This window comes from Megascapheus bottae, chromosome 3 (assembly GCF_031878675.1).
Source record: "Megascapheus bottae isolate mThoBot1 chromosome 3, mThoBot2.hap1, whole genome shotgun sequence".
Classification (NCBI taxonomy): Eukaryota; Metazoa; Chordata; class Mammalia; order Rodentia; family Geomyidae; genus Megascapheus; species Megascapheus bottae.
In genome coordinates this window covers 58373855-58392327 of record NC_143511.1, presented here as the reverse complement: position 1 = coordinate 58392327, position 18473 = coordinate 58373855, and the positions used below count along the sequence as shown (strand labels likewise).

The 18473-nt window shown below is 41.6% G+C and overlaps 1 protein-coding gene across 1 annotated transcript; it reads right to left on the bottom strand.

Moving 5' to 3' along the window:
* Positions 1 to 835: 835 nt before the first annotated feature.
* Positions 836 to 18473, bottom strand: Chmp5 (charged multivesicular body protein 5). Its single transcript, XM_090330108.1, has 8 exons — positions 18169 to 18473; positions 17071 to 17175; positions 15258 to 15304; positions 11083 to 11176; positions 10903 to 10974; positions 7614 to 7722; positions 5561 to 5673; positions 836 to 1766 (listed from the first exon to the last, which is right to left on the bottom strand). Exons 1-8 carry the CDS (start codon positions 18325 to 18327, stop codon positions 1716 to 1718), a joined length of 750 nt encoding a protein of 249 aa, XP_090186234.1. The 5' UTR covers positions 18328 to 18473; the 3' UTR covers positions 836 to 1715.

Here is an 18473-nt window from a genome sequence, read left to right as displayed (position 1 = left end):
ATTACAGGGGGGCTGGGAGTTTGGCCTAGTGGTAGAATGCTTGCTTAGCATGCATGAAGACCGGGGTTCGATTCCTCCTTACCACATACATAGATAAAAACCTGGAAATGGGGCTTGTGGCTCAAGTGGTAGAGCTCTAGCCTTGAGAAAGCCCAAGCACAGTGCCTAGGCCCTGAGTTCAAGCCCCAGGACTGGCAAAAAAAAAAAAATTACAGAAAGATTTCACTAATATAAACTTTTCTGTGTTTCACTCTGCAGTTTAGAAATGATTTTTTTTAATGTTTACTGTTTTTGTAGTCAGTAGTGGAGCTTGAATTCAGGGTTTAGGTACTGTCTGAGCTTTTTTGTTCAAATCTAGTGCTCTACCACTTTGAGCCACAGCACCACTTCCAGTTTTCTGGTGGTTAATTATAGATAAAAGTCTCACAAATTTTCCTGACTAGCCTGGCTTTGAACTGTGATCTTCAGATCTCAGCCTCCCAAGTAGCTAGAACTACAGGTGTGATGCACTGGCTCCTGGCTTTCTTGAAGTGGGGGCCTAGGTGCTGTCCTGAGCTCTTTTGCACAAGGCTAGCATTCTACCTAGTTGAGCCTCAGCATCACTTGGTTTTTGTTTTTTCTTTTTGAGTAGTTTATTCGACATAAGTGTTGCATGGACCTTTTTTTTTTTTTTGCCTAGGTGGCTTTGGACAATGATCCTTAGATCTCAGCCTTCTGAGTAGCTAGGATTATAGATGTGTGCCACTAGTGCCGGGCTTGCTCTTTCATGCATACCACAATCCTACTGAGTTTAAAATGGTTTCTGTAGAAGTTTTAGGTTGAAGTGTTATTAAAATTATATCCATTTGAAAAATATTTATTGAGTATAAATAAAGTCCTATACATTAAATATCAAGAAATATTCATTACTGATTACAAGTCAAGCTGTATTACTGAGGCAACTACAGAACCAAAATATCTACTTATGACATAGTAGTGTTAATTTCATTATTCCAATATTGAACACAAATAATGACTTGTTCACAAATCACAAGACTGAACAAATCCTATCAAAAAGCCATCACTTTAACCCACCTCTAATACAAGAGAAATTGATTTTGAATCATAATACAAATAGTTTCAATTATACCATCTATCTCATCAATATCTGGGCACATTGAGACTAAGAGTTATACTGTCACAATTTTGCGTGTGCGTACAAGTACTGGGGACCTGAACTTGGGCTTGGCTTGCTTAGCTTTGTTGCTCAAGGCTGACATTAAATCATTTGAGCAGCAGCTCTATTTTTGGCTTTTTGCTGGCTAATTGAAGGTCAGAGTCTCAAACTCTTGTGTGGTCTGGCTTTGAACAGTGATCCTGAGATCTTAGCTCCTGAGCAGGTAGGTTTACAGGAGTGTGCTACCAGTACCCACTCAACACTGTCATAGTACTTAAGAGTCTACTATCCATGGTTTTATTTCAAATTATTGAGTGAAACCCATCATATAAAGTCAAAGTTACTTTTAAGCTAGTATTCCCTAAGAGAAAAAGGATCACATTTTAGTACAAAGAAAGCTACCCCCAAGTAATAAGTCTCTTAACGGAAACAAATGAATTGGAGCAATGTAATTAACCTTTCAAAGAAAGCAAAGAAACCTATATTTGTTATGGCAAATTTGGAATATTTCCTAATCCCAGAATATGTATGTTTATTTTACATGATGTATGATGTAAGTCTATGAAGCAGGGATCTGTGGCAATCCAAATTCATCCACCAGAACTCCATCCTGTGAAAAGTAATCAAGGTTTAATGTCAATCTTAATTTTTTTAAAGCTATATTTAGTGATAAAAATTAATTCCCAAGTGTTTAATCAATCAAAATCAAAATCTCAAGACAATATTAATGAGCAGTTAATAATGAGAAAGTTAAGACCACCTATCCCAAGCTTAAGGGAGAAAGAAGACCAGGATAAACACATACAGAAAACAACTATAATGGTCCTGAGAAACGACAAATTCCTTGTCATTTGCTACTGCATTTTCTAGGTGGGAATAATTGGTATTCTAAAAGTAGACATCAATTTCCTTTTTTTAAAAAAAAATTGGTGGGCCTTGGAGCTTGTTGTCCCCAAGCTCTTCAGCTCAAGGCTACCACCCTACCCTGGGTCTGGTTGTTATTCCTGAGCTCTTCAGCTCAAGGCTACTGCCCTACCCTTGAGCCAAGCCCCACTTCTGTTTTCTAGAGGTTAATTGGAGATAAGAGTCTCAGGTCCTTTTGTGCCAGGCTGGATTTGAACCTTGATCCTCAGATCTCAGCCTCCAGGTAGCTAACCATGAATTTCTAATCTGCTTAAAATTATACAGTAGAGATTAGGAGTAGCTTCTACTCAAAATTCTGTTGGAAATGGTACTAATGGCTCAAAGTGCTGGACCCCTAGCCTTGAACTGAAAAGCTCAGGGACAGCGCTCAGGTCCAGAGTTCAAGCACCCCAACTGGCCAAAAAAAAAAAAATCTTTCAATTATAATGTATACTCAATGTATATAAGGAAAAACTAGGTCTATAAATGTCCAGTGACAAAAGGGAAAAAATATATTATACGAGGAGCTAAAGTGGAGCAAGTGAACTTCTGTAAGCAATAAAATACTCTTTAAAATAATGACAACTAGCTGGGCAGTGGCTCATGCCTGTAACCCTAGCTACTCAGGAGGCTGAGATCTGAAGATCTTGCTTCAAGGGCCAGCCAGTGTACTATAGACCATGAGACTCTTAACCTCCAATTAACCTTTAGAAAATGGGAAGTAGGGCTTTGGCTCTAGGAGTAGGATCCCTGAGCTCTTGCTCAGGGACAGTGCCCAGGCCCAGAGTTCAAGCCCCATATCTACAAAATGAACAAACAAACAAATAGTTTGCAAATTCCTTTACATATCAGCCTCTAAGTTACTCTATTCAGTTCTGTGAGTTAATTGTAAATGTCTTGCAATTTATGTTTGCAAGGAAAAAGCTCAAAACAGCTAATTAATCTGTCACAATTAATGCAAAATATCCCAATTCTTACTTTCTTAAATTAGAATCTTTCACATTAAGTTTTATACTTAAATTATGAACTGGTATTAAAAAAATTACTTGGGGCTGGGAGTTTGGCCTAGTGGTAGAGTGCTTGCCTAGCATGCAGAAGACCCAGGTTCGATTCCTCAGTACCACATATCTAGAAAAAAAAGCTGGAAATGGTGCTATGGCTCAAGTGGTAGAGCTCTAGTCTTGAGAAAGTCCAAGGACGAGCTCAGGCCCTGAGCTCAAGCCCAGGACTGGCTTAAAAAAAAATTAAATAAATAAATAAAAGCTAGGGGCTTGGCCTAGTGGTAGGGTGCTTGCTTAGCATGCATGAATACCAGGGTTCCATTCCTTGGTACCACATACATGGGAGGGCGGGGGGGGGGGGGGGGGGGGGGGGGGAAGCCGAGAGTGGTGCTGTGGCTCAAGTGGTAGAGCTCTAGCCTTGAGAAAGTCCAAGGACAGTGCTCAGGCAAAGGCAAAAAGGGTGGTGTAAGAGGTAAGAAATGGCCCTGAATACCACACATACAAATTCACTCAGTAAATACTTACTAGAAAGTGCGGATTTGGGGGCTGGGAATGTAGCTTGGTAGTAGAGTGCTTATTTAGCACTCTAGATTCAATTCCTCAGTACCACATAAACAGAAAAAGCCAGAAGTGCTGGGCCTGGTCGGTCATACCTGTCATCCTAGCTACTGCTGAGATCTGAGGATCGCAGTTCAAAGCCAGACCAGGCACTAAAGTCGGTAAGACTCTTATCTCCAACTAACTACTAGAAAACTGGAAGTGGTGCTGTGGCTCAAGGGGCAGGATGGTAGCCTTGAGCTAAAGAGCTCAGGAACACTGCCCAGGCCCAGGGTTCAAGTGCCAGGACCGACAAAAAAAAAAAAAAAAGGCCAGAAGTGGCATTGTGGTTCAAGTGGTATAGAGCTAGTTTTGAGCACAAGCAAAAGAAGGTCAGTGATAGTGCCCAGGCCCTGAGTTCAAGCCCCAGGCCTGGGGGAAGGGAGGAAAGGGAGGGAGGAAGAGTGGGGACTTAAGGCATTTAAAAGCTGGGAGTGGGCTGGGAGTTTGGCCTAGTGGTAGAGTGCTTGCCTAGCATGCACGAAGACCCAGGTTCAATTCCTCAGTACCACATATCTAGAAAAAAAAAGCTGGAAATGGTGCTGTGGCTCAAGTGGTAGAGCTCTAGCCTTGAGAAAGTCCAAGGACAGTGCTCAGGCCCTGAGCTCAAGTCCATGCTGGCAAAAAAAACCCAAAAAAAACAAAAAAACAGGTATGATGTAATCTTGGCTATTTGGGAAGCTGAGATAGGAGCATAATGTGAGCCTAGGAGTTCAAAGCCAACCTATGTAAGACTATCTCAAAAACAAATTCATTACTCACACCCAGCTAAGATTTATGCATGTGTTACATTATTGATGATTTCCTAGGAAATGGTAAAAATCAATAATCATATTCAGTGCTGACTCTCAAGGGTAATTTTGTAGATTATACAAACTGATCCTATCAAATGCCTATGACTCACATTTATAATCCTAGATATTCAAGGGGTTGTGATCTGTGGCTCAAAGCTAGCCTGAGCACACATTTTTTTTTTTTTTTTTTTTGATGCTGGTCTAAGGACTTGAACCCAGGGTCCGAGTGCTGTCCCTGAGCTTATCTCCCTCCCCCACTCCAAATTCCCCCCAGGTTAGCTTGAGCCACAGCTCCACTTCCAGCTTTTTTGTGATTTATTGGAGTTAAGAGTCTAATACTTTCCTTCCCAGGTTAGCTTCAATTCATGATCCTCAGATCTCAGCTTCCTGAAAAGCTAGGATTATAGGCGTGAGCCACTGGAGCCCAGCCAAATAAGGTTTTCAGAATTCCCAAAATAATAACCAGGACTGCCTTATCTTGTTCTTACTCCTTGCCCTTTTAAGGTCTGAGATTGGGACTTGAATTTGGTAGCTGATACTTTTGCTCATTAGTTAGCACCCCACCAGCTGAGCCATGCCTCCAATCCCAAGAATAACTTCTTTTTGTTGGTCATGGGACTTGAACTCTGAGCCTGGGCACTGTCCCTGGGCGTTGTCCCTGAGCTCTGCAGCTCAAAGCTACTTCCCTACCCCTGGAGCCATAGCTCCATTTCCCATTTTCTAGTGGCTAATTGGAATAAAGAGTCTCATGGACTTTAGCACCTGGGCTGGTTTGAGCCAAGATCCTCAGGTCTCAGCCTCCTGAGTAGCTACCTGAGCTACCACACCTGGCTCCAAGAATATCTTTTAAAGCAGGTTATAGGTTCATACTTATAATCACAGCACTTGAAAGGCTGAGGCAGAAGGATCATGAATATGGGGCCAGCCTGGGTTACAGAGAGACAACTGTCTCATGGGGGAAAAAATGGACTCTCAGTCTGGTGAGCATTAAATTTTTTCCACATTTCAAAATAGGTTCTAGGTAAAAATAAGTAGAAAAATGTTGAGCATTACATTTTTTCCACATTTCAAAATAGGTTCTAGGCAAAAATAAGTAGAAAAATGTTTACCTTGTTTTTTGTGTCAGTAGGAACGCCTTCTGGGATTGCAGGTGCAGATGCTGCTTCATCCAAGTAAGAACTATCTTCATCAGCCAGAAGCTCATCACCCAATGCATCTAACTCTAAAATTAATATATGCATCATTTAAAAAAAATAAGCAAGAAAACTGGCACCTAATGTTAAAAGGTCAAAAATTTAAATACAAGGGAAATGGATTATTACTTTCTACTTTTAAAATAAGAGATGGTTATAATAAAACAAACTAATTACTTGGAGGTTTATAGGCTCCTAGTTTTGATGAGAAGAGTAGGACAATTCAAACTGGGAAATTCTGACCATAATAAATGTAAGGCATTCTCTCGCATTCATTGATTGACTTAAAAGAAAGCAGTGAAAGGAGGCACGAGATTGTTGGATATTATGTAAGAGTAACTGGTGAGGTGGAGGTAAACAAGAAGAATACTCACAGCAGATAGAGACTTATTAGAGGAAACAACACAGATAGGGCTGGGAATTTAGCCTAGTGGTAGAGTGCTTGCCTAGCATGCACAAAGACCCAGGTTCCATTCCTCAGTAGCACATCCATAGAAAAGCCAGAAGTGGTGCTGTGACTCTAGCCTTGAGGAAAGCTCAAGGACAGTGCTCAGGCCCTGAGTTCAGTCCCCAGACTGGCAAAAAAAAAAGCCAGATGTGGTGGCTCACACCTGTAATCCTAGCTACTCAGTAGGCTGAGATCTGAGGATCAGACTCAAAGCCAGCCTAGGCACTAAAAAGTTGAGACTATTATCTCCAATTATTCACCAGAAAACTAGAGTGGCACTATGGCTCAAGGGATAGGGCAGTAGCCTTGAGCTGAAGAGCTCCGGGTCAATGCCCAGGCTCAGAGTTCAAGTCCCACGACTAACAAAAAAAAAGAAGAAAGATTCTAGGTAAAATTATAAAATGGGAAGGAAAGGGAAGTAAGTTAGAAAAAGGAGGGTTGGCAAGAGGGAGAGAAAGAGGCAGAGGAAAGGAGAGAAAAAGAGGATAGCAGGAGAGGGAAGAAGAACTACCATAAACAAGCACTACTTAATAGAAAATCCAGTGTGGAGGGTTCTCTGTATACCCAGTTACTCATGATAGAAACTAAAAAACGTCCTTGGTATACTTTATTTTCTCTCATTTCCCATAAATCATCAAATCTCATCCATTTTTATCTGTCCATTTCTCTTTCTTGTCTTTTCAGACTTAGTAATAGCTTCTAAACGCTCTCTTTAGTGGGTCTCAAATGGTATAGCATCCGCCTAGGAAGCACATGGGCCCTGTGTCCAAGCTCTAGTACCATCAGAAGAAACTACTTTATCTGAGGCTACTCAACAAACCTTCCCACTTTTTTTGTTGCTGTTTTCCAGCCCCCTAGTATATGTCCATGCCTATCCCATACTACAAACTAGGTAAGATTCCGTATGATAAGCTCCTGTATCTCACTCTTCCCAACACTGAGTCTTTATAACTAAGAGGGGCTAGGAAAGTGGCACAGCATGCACAAAGCCCTAGGTTCAATTCCTCAGTACCACATAAACAGAAAAGGCTGGAAATGGAGCTGTGGCTCAAGTGGTAGAGTGCTATCCTTGAGTAAAAGAAGCTCAGGAACAATGGCAAGACCCTGAGTCCAAGCCCAAAGACTGGCAAAAGGTCAGGACAGGACAGGGAAACAGGCAGTTTATATTTCTATTGCTACAGTAGAAGCTTCATATATTAAAACAATCATTTGTTTCTTCAGTGCTGAGCCCCCATTACATAGTAAGTGCCTAGCAAATAGAAGATGCTTTGCTATTCTGAGAGAGGAAAGTAGAAAAGAAATCAAAAGAAAAATAGCAGAGAAAGGACAAATTGGGGCCAAGCATTAGGTCAGCCTTTTCCTGGATCTTCCTTTAGTTTTTCTACCTCAGTGAATCCTGAGGAAATCTAGTGAATTCTCAGGGAATCTTTGATAGAAATTCTCATTAACATTTGAGAAAAGACCCCAGGCCTCAGATTCTAAAACTAAATATACATTGTAATTGTTTGTCTTATAACCTACCTGCTTCAAGGTCATCTTCATCTAATTCTGGGGTGCCATAGCTTCGACTTAGTGCTTCTTGGATTTCATTTGCATCTTCCATCATATCTTCTAGCTGGTCTTGTAAATCCTATAGAAACATACAGGATTTTCTTTTTCTTTTTTTCATTTTTCCTCTAATTTTCCTCTTCCTCTATATTTTCTTTTGGACTTTTAAGAATGAGCAATTTTTTTTTTTTTTTTTGCCAGTCCTGGGTTTGAGCTCAGGGCCTGAGCACTGTCCTTGGACTTTCTCAAGGATAGAGCTCCAGCACTTGAGCCACAGTACCACTTCCGGCCTTTTCTATGTATGTGGTACCGAGGAATCAAACCTGGGTCTTCATGCATGCTAGGCAAGCACTCTACCACTAGGCCAAACTCCGGGCGAATGAGCAATTTTTAAAAAGATAATATACATAGAAGGCCAAGTGTATAACTGTCAGCTCTCTTCCCTAATCTGTCCTTGGCTTGTGAGTGGTTTTGATCAGCAACTGAGCAGACAGTCCTCTAAAACATAGGTTTCAATAATTCTTTTCTCAATTTCTTTTCCTTATTGTTTTGGCTAGGGATTAAATTCAAGGTATGTACAAATCATAAAATGTACTCTGATGTTGCTACTACCCCAGTACAGAATTTGCATTACTTAATGAGGAGAAATGTCACTAGACCTTAACAATGTCACTCACTTAACAATGGCATCAAGAGCCATTCCATAGGGCTACTGCAAGGATTTGTTGCAATAATATATATGTGAGCCCTGGTAGCTCACACCTGTAATCCTAGCCAAACTCCTGGCCAAACTCCTGGCTCCTCCTTCAAAATTTCTAGAGCAATACAAGATTTTTGAAAATTTCTCCCTAGCTTTTTATTGTATTTTTCCATATAAAAGTAGGAAGAGTAAAAAGTAAAATGGGGGAAAATTGTTTTTAAAGAAAAAAACCTTTGATGTCTGGCACAGGTAGCTCATAGACTGTAATCCTAACTATACAGGAGACTGAGATCTGAGAAATGTTCAAAGCCAGCCAGGGCAGAAAAGTCCATGAGACTCTAATCTCCAATTAACCAAAAAACTGGATGGAAGTGGTGCTATGGCTCAAAGTGGTAAAGCATTAGCTTTGAGGAAGAGACCTCACAGACAGTACACAAGTTCCAAATTCAAGCCCCATGACGGACAAAAAAACAAACAAAAAAATTTTGGAGCTAGGTATAGTGGTACAATCTTTAATCCTATTTTTTGTTAAGGTTTGAACTCTTGGCTTCACATTCTCCCTCAGCTTTCTTCTCATGACTAACACTCTACCACTTGACCTCCATTCCAGGATTTTGCTGGCTAACTAGAGATTCAATCTCTAGGACTTTTCTGCCCCAGCCAGTTTTGAACCATGTTCCTCTAGGTCTCAGCCTCCTTGTTGGATTCACTTTTCTGGTGAAAACCTAACCCCTAATAGATGTACTAATTTTAAGAAACTAATGACTTACTATTAAAATATAAGAATTACTGAAAAAGGGGACAGAATCTATGCCCAATTGTGTTTTAGCACTTCACATACATATCCTCATGTAACATTTGTGACATACTAGGAAATAAGCGGTAATCTCACTATTTTACAATCAAGGGAACAAACTAAAACATACCGAGTCAAGAATAACTACTGGAGGGCCGGGAGTTTGGCCTAGTGGTAGAGTGCTTGCCTAGCATGCACCAAGACCTGGGTTCAATTCCTCAGTACCACATACATAGAAAAAAAAAAGCTGGAAGTGGTGCTTTCTCAAGCCTAACACTCTTGAGAAAGTCCAAGGACAGTGCTTAGGCCCTGAGCCCAAACCCAGGACTGGCAAAAAAAAAAAAAGAGAATAACTACTGGAAGCCGAGTGTGAGAGTGAGTGGTACGAAGTGACTCATGCCTGTAATCCTAACTACTCAGGAGACTGATATCTGAGGATCAAGGTTCAAAGCCAGCCTGGACACAAAAGGACCTGAGACTCTTATCTCCAATTAACCTCTAGAAAAGGGAAATGGGGCTTGATTCAAGGGTAGGGTGGTATCTTAGAGTAAAGAGCTCAGGGACAATGCCCAGGCGGAATTCAAAGCCCATGACCCACCAAAAAAAAAAAAAGAGTAACTCCTGGAGAGCTGGACACTGCTGGCTTATGCCTGTAATCCTAGCTACTCAGGAGGCTGAGATCTGAGGACTGCAGTTCAAAGCCAGCCAGGGCAAGCAAGTCCATGAGGCTCTTATCTCCAAGTAACAACCAGAAAACCAGAAGTGGTGCTGTGGCTAGAGTGAAAAAAGACAGGGACAATGCCCAGGCCTTGAGGTCAATCCCTATGACCTAAAAAAGAGAGAAATAACTATTGGGTGTTTATTCTGTCAAGATGTTCATTTATCCCATTCACATGGGGGCTGGAAGTTTGGCCTCCTGGTAGAGTGTTCACCTAGCATACACAAAGATATAGGCCCTGAGTTCAAGCCCCAGGACTGGCAAAAAAAAAAAAAAACCAACAACAACAACAAAAAAAACTGTATGTGGTATTATGAACTTTGTGTCAACACTAATGAAATTGAGAGCCTTGGAATTCTTTTTTATTTTTGGTAGGTCTTGGTGCTTGAAACTCTGGACCTGGGCGCTGTCCTGAGCATTTCAGTTCAAGTATACCACCCTACCCCTTGAGCCACAGCACCACTCTGGTTTTCTAGTGGTTAATTGGAGATAAGAGTCTTACAGACTTTTCTTCCCTGACTGGCTTTGAACCGTGATCCTTAGATCTCAGCCTCCTGAGTAGTTAGGATTATAGGCATGAGCCACCAACCTGGCTCAGCTTTGGAATTCTTTTTTTTTTTTTTTAAAATGACTTTATTAATTATATGACATAGTGAAGAACACACATTCAGACCCATTTTGCATTGGTTATTTTTAGACAGATTTTTTTTTTTTTTTTTTTTTTTTTGCCAGTCCTGGGCTTGAGCTCAGGGCCTGAGCACTGTCCTTGGACTTTCTCAAGGCTAGAGCTCTACCACTTGAGCCTCAGCACCACTTTCGGCTTTGTTCTATGTATGTGGTACCGAGGAATCGAACCCGGGTCTTCATGCATGCTAGGCAAGCACTTTAACCACTAGGCCAAACTCCCGGCCCCAGCTTTGGAATTCTTAACACTAGTAAGTGGTAGGCTTGAGATTCAATCCCTCTTTGTTTTTCCTATCAAGCACACATATATTTGGATCTTCCAGAAACTAGTGCACATTCTTCCAGAAACTAGCTTCCATCTCACCTCAATCTGGTCGATTTTCACTTGCTTATATGCCTTCTTCATTTCTTTTACTCCCAGTTTCATTGCATCCACCTTTAAAAAAATAATAGAAAATATAGTATCTTAAGAAGTCATGTTGAACTAAACTTGACTATATAAAACAAGAGTAATAAAAAATAGGAAAAGGTGCTTTGGGCATACCGTGGTCTTGGTGTCTTTCAATGACTGGATGGTGTAATTGGCTTGTTCCATGTTAAAGGACTGTTGGGCAAGGTTGTCCCGCTGCTGCTCATACCTTTTATAGAATCAGGAGAGAATGGGAAATGTGAGTCAGACAGAAATCCACTGGAACAAAGTATCTGGATCAGAATTTTAAGGTTAAAAAGGCCAAAATATTTAAAAAAATACAATGTCTCTATTTTTTCTCTTTGCATGTCAAGTTACAATGCTATTTTCCACTTAACATTATAGAAATTTTTCTCTATAATTGTATATATTGCTTTATTTTTAATTAAAATATTTTTTTTTTTTTTTTTTTTTTTTTGCCAGTCCTGGGCTTGAGCTCAGAGCGTGAGCACTGTCCTTGGACTTTCTCAAGGCTAGAACTCTACCACTTGAGCCTCAGCACCACTTCCGGCTTTTTCTATATATGTGGTACCAAGGAATCGAACCTGGGTCTTCGTGCATGCTAGGCAAGCACTTTAACCACTAGGCCAAACTCCCAGCCCAATTAAAATATTTCTTGAGATAGTCTTGTTATGTAGCCAAGGCTGGCTTATAATTTGTAATCTTGCCTTAGCTTTCCTAGTACTAGGATTTCAAGCATTTTGCTGCTTTGCTACATATCTTAATGGGTTTTTGTAATTATTTGACTATGGGGCATGGCTCAAATGGTAGAGTTCAAATTCTAGTATGGGGGGAGGGAGTTTTGGGAGGATGTCGGTCCTGAGGCTTGAACTCAAGGCCTGGGCACTATCCATTAGCTTTTTTTGCTCAAGGCTTGAGCGCTATCACTTAAGCCACAGCTCCACTTTTGGCTTTCTTGGCAGTATATTTGAGATAAGAGTCTCATGGGCTTTCCTGCTCTAGCTGGCTTCAAAGCAGGCATCAGCTACCACCAGTGCCTTACTCTTGATGGAATATTTAAAAGGACCAGAAAATATCCATGATGTAATACTAAATGGAAAATGATTTATAAAGACATTATCATTTCACTTTTATTCTAAAATATTTTATGCAAATATGGTAGCTATACATAAGCAGAAGGAAAAAAGCACTGGAAAAAAATAGCCCCCCCCCCCCCCCCCCGTGCTGGTCCTAAGTCTTAAACTCAAGGCCTAAGCCCTGTCCCTAAGCTTCTTTTGCTAAAAACTAGTGCTCTGTTATTTGAGCCAAAGCTCTACTTCTGGCTTTTTGGTAACTAACTGGAAATACGAGTCTCATTGACTTTTTTGCTCGGGCTGGCTTTACGTTATGATCCTTAGACCTTACCCTTCTGAGTAGGTAGGACTATAGTTATGAGTCACCAGTGCCCTGACATTTTTTTTTTTAACATAAACTGTGATCCTCTTGCTTCAACCCCCCTAGTGTTAAGATTGTAAGTATGCACCACAATGCCTCTCCAGAATTTTAGCATTTTACTTCTCTGATTTTTTCTTTTTTGTAGTATTGAGGTTTGAAGTCAGGACCTCATGCTGGCTAGGTAGGTGATCACCCATATGACCCTAGCCTAGAGTTTAGCACTTTAAAGGTGATTATTTGCAATAGTAAGACAATAGATAAATTTTTTTCTGCTCAAGTTTATATATTTCCCAAGTTTCTACAATGAATCTTTTTTTTTGGTTGGTCGTGGGGCTTGAACTCTGGGCCTGGGCCCTGTCCCTGAGCTCTTCAACTCAAGGATATCGCCCTACCCCTTGAGCCACAGCACCACTGCCACTTCTGGCTTTCTAGTGATTAATTAGAGATAAGAGTCTCATGGACTTTAGTGCCTGAGCTGGCTTTGAATCAAGATCCTCAGATCTCGGCCTCCTGAGTAGCTAGGATTATAGGTGTGAGCCACTGCTCCCAGCTTACAATGACTCTACATTAAAAAAAAAAAAAAAATAGGGAGGCCGGGAGTTTGGCCTAGTGGTAGTGTGCCTGCCTAGCATGCACGAAGACCCGAGTTCGATTCCTTGGTACCACATACATGGAAAAAAGCCAGAAGTGGTGTTGAGGCTCAAGTGATAGAGCTCTAGCCTTGAGAAAGTCCAAGGACATTGCTCAGACCCTGAGCTCAAGCCCAGGACTGGCACAAAAAAAAAAAAAAAAAAAAAAAAAAGCTTAACAATTGCAATGCTGAGCTCAGGATATGGCTCAATAGTAGGATGTCTGTCCAGCATCTGTGAGGCCCTGGTTTTGATCCCTGGCATGGAGGGGGGTGAAGGGAAGGTTTTTTTGAGCGGGGGTAATGACATCTGTGATATAAGCACGCAGGAAGCTAAGGTAGGAAGATGGAGAGTTTGAGGCCAACCTGGGCAAGACAGCAAAACTCTGTGTCAAAACAAAAATGGAAATGCCACCTGAAAACTAGAAGTAGAGTTGTGGCTCAAAGTGGTAGAGTGCTAGCCTTGAGCAAAAGAGCTCAAGGACAGCACCCAGACCCTGAGTTCAAGCCCCATGAGACAGACAGACAGACAGACACATAAAACTGAAAAGTTACTGGTTAACAAATAGAGGATAGGCACAGGTAGCTCATGTCTATAATCCTAGCTACTTCAGGGCTGAGATCTGAGGATAGTCTTAATGTACACTAATCATCTTAGGCATTATAATTTATTTCACCAATATGGCCTAATTAAAAGAAAAGAAAGGTCGCACCTGATATGTTATAAAGTCATGCAAAAATGAATAGAAGAGCCAGGCTTCAGTGGTTCATAACTATTATCCTAGTTACTAGGAAAGCTGAGATAAGAGGATCATGGTTTGAAGCCAGCTTAGGCAAGAAAGTCTGTGAGACGCTTATCTCCCATTAACCACAAAAAAAAAAAAAAAAAAAAAAAAGCCACAAATGGAGAAGTGGAATGATGGCTCAAGTAGGATACTGGTCTTGAGCAGAAAAGCTAAAGGACAGTACCCGGGCCCTGAGTTCAAGTCCAGGATGCACCACACACACACACACACACACACACACACACACACACACACACTCCTAAAATAAATTGAGCTGGAAACTGAAGATTTGAAGAGGGCCAGTCTGGAAAAGTTAACAAAGGCCTATATCAATCAATCAATCAATCAAATGACTAGAAGCATAGTTTACTTGGTAAAAGCACTTGCTTAACATGCATGAGGCCCTAGATGTAATCACTATTACTACAAAAACTAATAAATTAATAAATGTCATGGCCAGGCACTGGTGGCTTACACTTGTAAGTCCAGCTACTTAGGAGGCTGAAATCTGAGGATTGAAGTTCAAAGCCAACTTGGGCAGGAGAGTCTATCAGGTTCTTATCTCCACTTAACTTCAAAAAAAAATCCAGAAATGGAGGTATAACTCAAGCTGAAGAGTACTGGTCTTGAGCAAAATTGCTGGAGAAGTGGTCTTGAGCAAATAATCTCAGGGCTATGGATACTCAAGACCATGAGACTCTTATCTACAATTAATCACTGGAGAAGTGGTAGAGCAGTAGCCCTGAGCTGAAGAGTTCAGGGACAGTGCCCACGCCCAGAGTTCAAGTCCCATGACTGACCAAAAAAAAAATTTCAAGGCTAGCACCCAAGCCTTAATTTCAAGTCCCTGGCCCGGCATCTCATATGAACACATACAAAAAATCTATTATGAGTGGGGTCGGGAGTTTGACCTAGTGGAAGAGTGCTTGCCTAGCATGCATGAAGACCCAGGTTTGATTCTTCAGTACCACATACATAGAAAAAAGGCAGAAGTGGTGCTGAGGCTCAAGTGATAGAGCTCTAGCCTTGAGAAAGTCCCAGGACAGTGCTCAGGCCCGGAGTTCAAGCCCCAGGACTGGAAAAAAAAAAAAATAGAAACACTGGATGGCATTATGGAAAATATGAAATCAAACATTCCAAGTACAGCACTGAAACCTGCACATCTGAGCATTTGTGGTTTTTTTCCCCAACAGCAATCTCCTTGGAACCATATATTCAAGAGATACCAATAAATAATGGAGAATAAATAATGGAGAACCCCACCCTTTGGATCTGACCCATTTAACTGATAATTTTACTTAAATTCCAAAACTAAACTAAAACTTTGAAAATTTATCACTAAATCAATAACATTTAGAAAATAGTATGAAACACTGGTAGAATGAAAGACTTTCCTTTTCGTTAAAACTGCTACAGAGAAGGAAATCATGCATATAACTTACATTCGCTTTTGTTTTAAAACCCGCAGGGCTTTCTGCTTGACCATATTCTGAGGAGAGAAAATTTGTTTAATAAAAAGTAGAAAACACATATATGGTAAAAGAAATCTTCTATATCCACAGATTCACATATATCTCTTCTTCAAAGGAACAGATAAGAATAGTAGTTCCTATATTTTGTTTCCTCCCTAAGCACATCACTAATATGTAGTCTTGTCTATTTTTGCATCCCACATCACAGCATCCTGAACTACTTTCCCTTTTCCTACTGCATGTTACCTCTACTTCCAGTGGCAACAGTATCCATCTTACATGTCCAATTACCCTAAGGTAATTGGATAAGTCACTCATTGAACACCTACTGTAAATCCAAACCTGACAAGCACAAACTCCAAGGTGAAATAGGTTTCACCTTGGAAACAACTAACAATGGCCCCACCAACCTCTCACTCCTGAAGCTAAAATGCTTTTTTTACATCACCAGGCACCAATGGGCTCATATCTGTCATCCTAGCTACTTAAGAGGCTGAGATCCGAGGATGGTAATTTGCAGTCAGTCTGGGCAGGAAAGTCTATAGGATTCTTATCTTTAACCACCAAAACACAGAAGTGGAGTCCTGGCTCTAGTGATAGAGTACCAGCTTTGGGGCTGGGAGTTTGGCCTAGTGATAGAGTGCTTGCCTGGCATGCATGAAGAGCCAGGTTTGTTTCCTTGGTACCCCATACATAGAAAAAGCTGGAAGTGTTACTGTAGCTCAAGTGGTAGAGCTCTAGCCTTGAGAAAGCCCAAGGACAGTGCTCAGGCCCTGAGTTCAAGCCCCAGGACTGGCAAAAAACAAAACCAAGTGAAACAAAAAATCTAAGGGACAATACCTAGGCCCTGAGTTCATGCCCCAGCACTGCCCAAACAAAACAGCAACAATTAAAAAAAAAAAAATCAAAGTGGCTGGTAAAATCCTTCCCTTTCTAAATTGGTCCATAGGTGATTTTGTCTCCTCCAATGAGTGAAGGAAAGCAGATATTATTACCTCACAGATAATAATAATTGACATTATTGAGTATTACTATGGTCTAGACATGCTATACAGGTCACATAAATTGACTTAATCTTCACACTTCTAAACACATGTCATACCCAGTACATAGAAAAAAAAAACAAGATTCTCTGATACCTTGGCTTATAGTGGTTAATAAGAGAGCTGTAAAAAAATCAAGATAGTTCCATATAGATAGTCTGCACATAAACATGGCATTTTACATTCCTATGTAACAGAAGTTAAATATAAATGACTATCACAGCTAGTCAGTAGTGACAGTAATAGAACATTGGTCCCATATATCTAATTTAGTACTTTTTCACAGTATACCAGTCTAATTAACCTGACCAGCCTGGTAACTCCTTAAACCTAAGTATGACCCAGTCCTTCTCTCCGGAGTGCCACTTTCCCAGTAGAATGTACTAATCCCTATGTACATGCTTCAGGACATGTGATTGACATCTTCCCTCCACAAGATTTAACCCCAATCTCCCTCAAATATCTAGCTTCACAAAGGATGGGGTGACATTGTCCAAAAAGAAATATACTCATTACCTGACTTATGAAATAGTAACCCCACTGCACAACACCTTAATAATAAACAAAATATTTAGCTTCAAACTCTACTCTGTGAAGCATATACCTACATGATTCCTCTTTTCCAGACTGTGAACATCTCTTCACTATACTTCACCAGGCCCTACCACTCAGCCCTTTTTCATAGGTGCTCAAATGAGGCTGTCACAGTACCATTCTACAGCGCTAGCTACCTATCTTACCTTGGCAGGACCCTCTCTCATCTTCTTGATTTGATCCTTATACTTCACTAGCTCAGCATCCAGCCGGGAAATCTTTTTATCAATGGATTCGGCTCTGCTATCCACCTTGGGGAAAAATATCAAACGAGGTGGTAGTTACTGCAATATACTCACATGAAAGGGAATAGAGGAGAGTAAGGAATTCGATGGAAGCAAAACAAGGGAAGTTTATGAGGAAAGGTGGGAAATAGTTCAGGTTATAGGTGTGCGTATGCACGTAGATTTCCACTCAGAAACACTTTGTAAACTATACTCCATCTCCACGTTTCTGATACCTAAAGTCCCCCCTCAAGTGTTGGGGTAGAAAACAATTTGAGAATCACTGGATTGGGATTTCCCTTGGGGACAAGTCAAGCTGTGGATTCAACAAGAGGCACAGGAAATGAACCTCTGTCCAGAGGAGATATATGCTAAGACTTTTTTTTGATCAATCGTGGGGCTTGAAGTCGGGGCCTGTCCCCTGTCTGGGTCTGTCCCTGAGCTCTTTTGCTCAAGACTAGCATTTTACCACTTGAGCTACAGCAAACGCCTGAGTAGTGGGGATCACAGGCGTGAGCCACCAGCGTTCAGCTATGCTATTTCTAACGCCAGTCCCTCGACGGGGTGAGGATGCTAATCTGAGAGCGCAAGGTTCTGAATTCTGTGTTTCAGAGCTTCAGGGCTGAGGTACACGTGTTAAGCTAGTAGGTCACAGAAAGAGCCCTGACACGGGCGATGGTTGAGACATGAAAAAAGGTCGGAGAAGATGAGTTAGGTAGAGCGCACAGGCCTAGTTGAGGTTGGAGTGAGGAGGTCAGGCTGAGAACAAGAAGCCTGGGCAATGACCATCACAGTGGGTGGGTGCAGGTAGGGCGAAGCAGTGACGGGGCTAAGAGGGGGATCCCTGGTTTGTGGCGTCAGGAATGATTTAGAAAACAGGGATGAAGCGAGGAGATGGAGAAGGCCGAGGTTTTAAAGAGCCGGGGACTGGAGTGAAAGAGTGGGAGCCGGGAACAGGGGATGGGCGGGGTCGGGAGCATCGGAAGCTTTGGGTCTAGTTACTCATAGTCAGGGGCCCACCGTGCCAATGCAGTCAGTCAAGCTGGGCGGCGGAGCCTTGGGCTTCGCTTTCCCGAAGAATCGGTTCATCTTGAGCAGCCGACAAAAAACCCCAAACACTGGAGAAAAATCCCGAAGCGGAAGTAGAGTCACAGCCACTCCAGCTTCCGGCCCCTCCATGCGCAAGCGCACTGTGATGGCTCTAGTTTCCCCATCCCTCTTTTCCGGGTTTCCAGCTCCGCCTTCCGGGGAAACTGGCGCAAGGCACTGGGAGGGGCGGAAAGAGGGTCTGACGGAGGCGGGGCCCTGGCGCAGCAGAGAGAATT

Excerpts from the sequence above, each read along its gene's own strand:
- Chmp5 (XM_090330108.1), bottom strand. The coding sequence starts at position 18,327 with ATGGAGGGGCCGGAAGCTGGAGTGGCTGTGACTCTACTTCCGCTTCGG. Across the intron at positions 17,176-18,168 it reads TGACTGACTGCATTGGCACG|GTGGATAGCAGAGCCGAATC; the intron begins GTGGGCCCCTGA and ends TTTTTCCCCAAG. Across the intron at positions 11,177-15,257 it reads GTTTTAAAACAAAAGCGAAT|GTATGAGCAGCAGCGGGACA; the intron begins GTAAGTTATATG and ends ATTCTATAAAAG.